The 7,851-nt window shown below is 50.5% G+C and overlaps 1 protein-coding gene across 1 annotated transcript; it reads left to right on the plus strand.

The window, feature by feature from the left end:
• Positions 1 to 1,758: 1,758 nt before the first annotated feature.
• ELFN1 (extracellular leucine-rich repeat and fibronectin type III domain containing 1) lies at positions 1,759 to 4,221 on the plus strand. Its single transcript, XM_010003275.1, has one exon. It carries the CDS (start codon positions 1,759 to 1,761, stop codon positions 4,141 to 4,143), a length of 2,385 nt encoding a protein of 794 aa, XP_010001577.1. The 3' UTR covers positions 4,144 to 4,221.
• The last annotated feature ends 3,630 nt before the right edge of the window (positions 4,222 to 7,851 follow it).

Consider the following 7,851-nt stretch of genomic DNA (forward strand, 5'->3'; position numbering starts at 1 on the left):
GGATGCTCAAGAAATCTCCAGTTCCTACCAGCTGTGTTTTCAAGGAGTGTTGGTGGTGTCTTCTCTTCCTCCTATGGTCTGTTCTGGGACAAGGGAGATAAGAGCTCCCATTCCCAATGAAAGTCTCAAGATTTTGATAGATAGGCCATACTATTTTCTCCCTGTTTGTGGGCAACTCTGCCTCTGCCACAACATCTCACTGCATCTGTCCCACCAGGCTGGAGAGCTGTTTGGTAGTAGAGATGTCCACGGATTATATTTCATGGATTTTTTCACATCTTGTGGAAGAGCATGACCCAGGAGATACTGATGCTCATGCAGTTCCCTCCTCTTCACTTTTCTCTTCCTGTTTCCCCAAGAAATTATGAAACAAAGTAGAAGGGCTGTCCATGGATATTTATGTTTAGTCAAAATTGCATGAAAAAATAACGGAAAACATGAGCCAGGAATGAGAGTTTTGTCTGTGGGAAGGGAGGCTGGTGGCAGCCTCAGAGGTTTGTGTCTAGTGAGGATTCTTCCAGGTCTTCAAACACCTGTTTCCAGCTGGGGAGGGAAGGTCTTGTCCCATCTTCTGTAAATACTCTTGCTATGGCTGGGGGTCCTCCCCACCTCTGCATCACTTTACCTGGGAGGGAGAGAGAGGTCTTGGAGATAGGCAGCAAGCCCCAACCACAGACAAGGACATTGGATGGTGGACAATGATGCTTGCATGTTTTGTAGTCAAGAGTGTCCTGAAACTACTGCTCAGGTTCCCAGAAACAGGACAAGCCCTTAATGCTGGGCCTCCTCCTAGATGCTACACAGCAATGCAGTCAGACGTGGTGTCCTCAATCATCAACCCCCTCTGTGGGCACTGCTGCTGCACACACCAGCACGTGAGACAGTCAGGATTCCCCTCAGCAAAATGCTGCAGCATCAAATCTACATCAGAGCAAGTTGTCTAGACTTCATCTGCTCTCAGCGGAGAGGAACAGACACTTCTGGGGCATCACTCCTCTCCTCCTAAGGTAGACACCTAAATAGGTCAGGCAAATGGTGCCTTGGATGTGCATTGATCTCTCTGCTGCCTGTCATGTAACGTGGGACAATATGCTCAAAGTAGGGTGACCTCCATGGTCAGTGACCACCTTCCTTCATGCTGCCATACACTGCTGGCAACAGCACCCAAATAAATCAAAGGCTCCTTGAAAGCTGGTAGCCAGAGTTAGAAGACAAGTGCCTAACATTTAAGAGGGTGGTTGGATGCATCCCCAGCACTGCTAGATGCTAATTGTCCATCCTTTGTGTTCAGTTTGTGCATCTGTTTTGTTTTGTGCAGGTGAGCTGAGGGACTGAGTGGCCACAGCCAGACCCACAGAGGCAGGTGGAGATGGGGACCAGTGTCACGATGGGCAGCAAAAAGAAAACGAGGAGATGTAATATAAAAAGTGAGAGGAAAGCATGTCTCTAACCCAGAGGGACTCCTCCACACGGGCACCTAACTTCATGACTCCCTTCCCAAGATGCCAGAGACCTGGTGATGTGGGACCAGCCTCAGCCACCCAGGCCTTGGTAGCAGCCCCCGGCTGGTGGCTGCCACATACCGTGGGCACCAAGGTCTGCTTTCTCCACGGGTGCTTCCCCCCCATCTCCAAGCCATGAGGAGAAGGGAGAGGCACACCAAGCTGCCGAAGAAGCACTAGCCCACGTCTTCCCAGACCCTGTCCTGCTCCCCACTTCCAGAAGGCCAGGAACCCCTTCTCCGTGCCGCCCTTCCAGATGGCAGGTCGCCGGTGGGCCGCGACGTCAGCCCTCTGCTTGTGCGTGGCAGCCGTCTCTCTCCTGCACGCCGGCGGGGTGCGGGCAGACTGCTGGCTCATTGAGGGGGACAAGGGCTTTGTCTGGTTGGCCATCTGCAGCCAAAACCAGCCTCCTTACGAGTCCATCCCCCAGCAAATCAACAGCACCATCGTGGACTTGCGGCTGAACGACAACAAGATCAAGAGCGTGCAGTACGCCTCGCTCAGCCGCTTTGGCAACCTGACATACCTCAACCTGACGAAGAACGAGATCTCCTACATCGAGGACGGTGCCTTTTCAGGACAGTTCAACCTCCAGGTGCTGCAGCTGGGTTACAACCGACTGAGGAACCTCACTGAGGGCATCCTCCGGGGCCTGGGGAAGCTGGAGTACCTCTATCTCCAGGCCAACCTCATTGAGACTGTCACGCCCAATGCCTTCTGGGAGTGCCCCAACATAGTGAACATTGACCTGTCCATGAACAGGATCCAGAGACTCGACAGCAACACTTTTCGGGGCCTAAACAAGCTCTCTGTCTGTGAACTCTACAGTAACCCCTTCTACTGCTCCTGTGAGCTCCTCGGCTTCCTGCAATGGCTGGAGGCTTTCACCAACATGACACGCACGTACGACCGGATGCAGTGCGACTCCCCACCCGACTACACGGGCTACTACTTGTTAGGCCAAGGCCGGACTGGTTACCGCAATGCTTTGAGCATGCTCTCTTCCCTTTGCACCGGTGGTTCCTACACTGTGATCCCTCGTTTTATCCCTCCCAGGTACCAGGTGACCACAACACCCTCCGAAAGCCCCTGCTCCGAGGAGGAGTGCTCCTCTGGCGATGGCACGACCCCACAGTTTGCCCTCTTCACGCCCATCGGTGAGACGGAGGTGCGCCCCAACATCCAGGTGAAGCACCTCAACCACAACTCAGCCGTCCTCACCGTTCAGATCCCCTACCCCTTCAGCAAGATGTACATCCTCTCCCAGTTTGAAAACGGCTTCTCCTCCATGATCACCAAGCTCAGGAAGAAGGAGGAGAACATCACCGTGAGCAACCTAGTAGCACAAAGAGATTACACCTATTGTGTAGTTTCTGTCCACCAATACTCGAAGTACAACCACACTTGTGTCACCATCACCCCCACCAGACCCAACCGCAAGGAGCCAGTGCCCACCCCTTCCACTGCCACTCATTATATCATGACAATCCTGGGCTGTCTCTTTGGCATGGTGATTGTCCTGGGAGTTGTGTATTACTGTCTCCGAAAGAGGCGCCAGCAGGAGGAGAAGCACAAAAAGGCTGCTGGTAGCATGAAGAAGACCATCATCGAGCTGAAATATGGGCCAGAAATGGAAACCACCAGCATCACCCAGCTGTCCCAGGGACAGATGCTGGGTGGGGAGACAGTGACCCGCATCCCCTACTTGCCTTCTGCTGGTGAGGTCGAGCAGTACAAGCTGATTGACAGCAGTGAGACGCCCAAGGCCACCAAGGGCAACTACATGGAAGTGAGGACGGGTGACCAGCCTGAGAGGCGAGACTGTGAGCTATCCCTGCCGCCAGACACCCAGAGCTCTGTGGCTGAGATCTCCACCATCGCCAAGGAGGTGGACAAGGTGAACCAGATCATCAACAACTGCATCGATGCCTTGAAATCTGAGTCCACCTCCTTCCAAGGAGTGAAATCGGGGGCAGTCTCCACAGTGGAGCCTCAGCTGGTACTCTTATCAGAGCAGATCCCCAGCAAACATGGATTCCTCTCTCCCGTCTACAAGGAAAGCTACAACCACCCTCTCCAGCGGCACCACAGCATGGAGGCAGCCCCTAAACGTTCCAGCACCTCTTCCAGCGGCTCCATACGGAGCCCCAGGTCCTACCGCTCTGAGGGATCGGGCCACAAATCAGAAGCCAAATACATTGAGAAGACGTCCCCCACCACCGACACCATCCTCACTGTGACCCCGGCCATCCTGCGGGCAGAGGCGGAGAAGATCCGTCAGTACAGCGAACACCGGCACTCGTACCCCGGCTCGCACCAAGGGGAGCAGCACGACAGCATGGCGGGGAGGAAGCCCTCCATCCTGGAGCCTCTGACCCGTCCTCGCCCCAGAGACCTGGCCTATTCTCAGCTCTCTCCTCAATATCACAACCTGAGCTACACCTCCAGCCCAGAGTACACCTGCAAACCCTCGCACAGCATCTGGGAGCGCTTCAAACTCAACCGCAAGCGGCACAAAGATGAGGAGGAGTACATGGCAGCCGGCCACGCCCTGCGCAAAAAGGTCCAGTTTGCCAAAGACGAGGATCTTCACGACATCTTAGACTACTGGAAGGGCGTCTCTGCCCAGCAAAAGTCCTGAGTCCTCACACAACTCATGACTTAACACACTAACTGGACCAAAAGAAATCCGCAGCAGCTATTTTTACTCAGACTGTCTTTGAAAACAAAATAAAATCTATTAAAAAAAAATTAAAATAAATCAATAAAAATAAAAGAGAGAACAAATTATGAAAATCTATAAATATTCTATATAATATATAAAGTGAGATATTAAAATGTCCTCACGTCGGTGAGATAAGCACCAAATTTAACACTAACTTTACAAACAAACAAACTGTGGAGTGAAAAAGAAAGAGTTTTGTTTCATTTTGATTCTTTTTTTTTTGTAAAAAAAAAATAAGAAAAAAAGAAAAAAAAAAGAATATAAAAAGAAAGTGAAAGAGCGGGCAGAGAGCTGAGGTCTGGCCTTTCCCAATATTGCATTGCATGAGTCCCTATTCCGTGATTGTGTGGATTCTTTGTGAACAGTTTTGTGTTATTCCTTCCTTCCCTTCCAAAATCAACAGCAACAAAAACAGCAACACAAACCAAAAAGAGACCAGAAGGAGCTCCCATCCTTTGGGCTGTTTTTGCAAACGGAGTCTTCCACAGTTTAGACTTTCACCCGGTTGAAGGCCCGTTCACATTTTCACTCACCGAGAGGTTTTACCACACATTGCACGGTAAACCGAAGTCATTAACTGTACAGAGAAAATTTCTATATTTGCAATGTTTGCTGTATAATGAGAAAGAGAGAGGATAAAAACAAAAAAAAGAAACAATACTACATCTACTAAAAATATATCTATATATATATATATCTATATTCACCTGTTTGTACCAGGTTTTAATCATGGATTTTAGAGAAAGAGATGGAGTTTGATTTGAAGGACTTTTTTGTTGATTGGTTGGCAGTTGGTTGGTTTGCTGATGGGATATTTTTTGGAGAGAAAGAGGGTTTTGTTTTCTACGTGTTTGGTTTTGATTTCTCCCAACAAGTGTCTGTGTCCAAGTTCTCATCACTTCCAAGTACACTGAGAAAAAAATACTATATCCAGAACAGCAGAATTCTCCATCTTATTCCAGGCGAGAGACCGTCACCATCAGGAACAGGGAAGGGGATGAGAAGTGAAGGGCTCTTGGTTGAGCAGGTGCCACCAAGCAATGGGATTTCTCCCACAAATTAAAAGGTATCAGCCTCTCCCCATAAACAGACATATCTGGAGAGGCGTGGTCCTTGGGCCAGGTGGTGAGGGGTGGGATATCCCCTTACCCCACAGGATGGGCTGCTAGCAATGGGTTAGAGCAGCAAGAGCAGCTCTCCAGAGAAGGACAACACTGAGGGGTGATTTCCTGAGGGAGAAGACAATCAGCCTTTACAGCTTGACCATAATGAGAGCTATTACAGTAGACAGAGGGGTCCTACCCCTCACTCCTGGGACTCCTACCACTCTGTGTCCAGCAGGTCCCCCACTGACAGACCTAAAAGCAGCCACAGCCTCAAGCAGTGAGCGCAGCCCCTCCCAAAGCCCCATTTGGCTCAAATTTCATGAGTGGCTTTGGAGATGGACCCCCTGGGGAGCTTCTGAACAGCCTTTAGGACTCCAAGACTGGAAGGGAAGAGGATGGCCCTGTATTTGTGTCTAGTTTCCACCCAAGCAGCCACATGCCCTTCAACCGCTGTTCTCCAATACTTGTTCAAGACTCAATACCTTTTTTGCCCCATCTCTAAAATACTCACAGATGATGCCCTATGCATGGGGTGAGCAGGAGGAGGGAGGCATTGAGGCCATGAAGCCAATCCCAGGCCATGCTGGTGGCTGAAGGACACATTTTGCCCCAGTCAGCTGCAGCTGAGTTGCAAGCCCCTATGTCTCATCCCACGACTGACATGAACCAGGGCCCACATAAGCACTGGGAATATGCTCTGCTCCCCCAGTGGGTGGGTGGCAGCCCAGGAAGCTGGGATAGTGAGGCTCCTGAAATGCAGCCCTTTGGGGCCCTGCTGCTTGCCAGAGTTTTTCCCTTGCATCCTGCTTACAAGTCTCTTTGGATGGGCATCCTGAGTCCTGATGGATGAGCACTAGGGCCCAGAAGCAAACCATATCCCATCCTGTTATTTCAATATTTCAGAGCGATTTTGACAGGTATTCTTGTGAAAGGTTATATTTGTTCAGAAAGGAGCTGAGTAAGGAAGACACAGAGCAGGCTGGGAAGTGCACAAGCTCATTCTCCCTGGTTATTTGTGCAGACAACAAACCATTAGTGGGGTTTCATTATAAAAGGCAGGCAATTTCCCCGGGAACATATTCACTCCACATGAGCAAAGACACATTCCCCCTCTTCCAAGAGCCCCAGATCCTGCCCACAGCACACATGGGAGCTGAGGATCACCCCTCTTGTGTTTCATGACATGATGGAGGGTCCCTCCCCAAATCTCAGCTGTAGCACCTGGACTAAAGCAAACCCTTCACCTGAACCCCCCTTCCCTTGCAAACCCTGAGTGCCTCCTGGAGAAACAGGAGTCGGTCAGCGAGGATGGATGGGTGAAGTGGTGGCAGGGCCTCCTGACACTGTTTCATGGTGTCAGTGAGGCTGGAATGGTTAAAGGCAATGGCAGTTCATCAGTTAATTTGGGCTCAGATGCTCCAGCAATGGGAGTCACTGATAGAAACCAAAAGACCTTCCTCAGTCACTCCCTGAACTGAAACCAGTTCCCACACCAGTTTGTAAATGACATCATGACCATCTCCACAGCAGCCAGGAGTGATGGTACAACCAGCAGAGCATAAAGCCTAGCTGTGGAGGCAGCAGCACATCAGCACCAAGTTTATCTTTTACCTGGGGCGAGTAATTTTGCTCCTCTCTGCCTCTGTTTCCTCCTCTGCAAAACGCTTCCTTGTGGTGTCAAGGATGTAGGCTGGTTTGGGCTCAATTAATTAATTGCCTGTCTGTGAAGCCCATTTAGCTCCTAGAATAAAAGCTGCTATAGAAATGCAAAGTTGTTAGTGGCATAAAACAGCAGGGGCAGATGAAATCAAAGCCCCATTCTGTTTTCACACCAGGATTTCACTGGTCGTAAACCAACAGAGACCAATACAGGAAATGTGATACAGCAGCGTTGGTCTTCCTAAATTAAACACTTCCCAGATGCAAAACTCACTGCAGCTGGAGAAAAGGAGGGCTAGAAAAGGTCTAGGCCCCTCCATAACCATGGTACCTCCAACGGAGCTACCTGCAGATGCAGCACCATCTACCCTATAGTTGATGGGGCCCCACCACTGGTCTTGAGAACTCCAGGTGGCTCCTTGGGTGATGATGCAATGGCCATGCAGCAGAGCACCCTCCATCCTCCTTTCTCACCCTCCAAGACAGGGTGCAGTCCTGGCAGCTGTGGTGCACTCGGCATGAGATGCCACAAGATGAGCTGGGACAAAAGCCAAGCAAGACAAGGGAAGAAGTCTCAGTATCCCCAAAGCCACTGCCTCACACATGGACTTCCTTGGTGCTTCAGCACTGGTCCTAGTGAGCTCTGTCCATGGTGCCCCTCACATCCCCAAGGCAGCTGCTTCACAGACCTCTCTGAGGACAGAGAAGTTTCATCACCTGTGACCCCTTAGGTTCTTTTCTTCTTTATCTTATCTCCCGTTCAACCACTAAAGCTCTTGAGCTGCTTCTGCAAAGAGAGAATATACCTTGTCCAGCCAGGCTGATCCTATTGCCCCAAATGCATCCAAGGCAAGAGGGC

The sequence above is a fragment of the Chaetura pelagica genome, unplaced genomic scaffold, assembly GCF_000747805.2.
Source record: "Chaetura pelagica isolate M959 unplaced genomic scaffold, ChaPel_1.0 scaffold138, whole genome shotgun sequence".
In the NCBI taxonomy this organism is placed as follows: Eukaryota; Metazoa; Chordata; class Aves; order Apodiformes; family Apodidae; genus Chaetura; species Chaetura pelagica.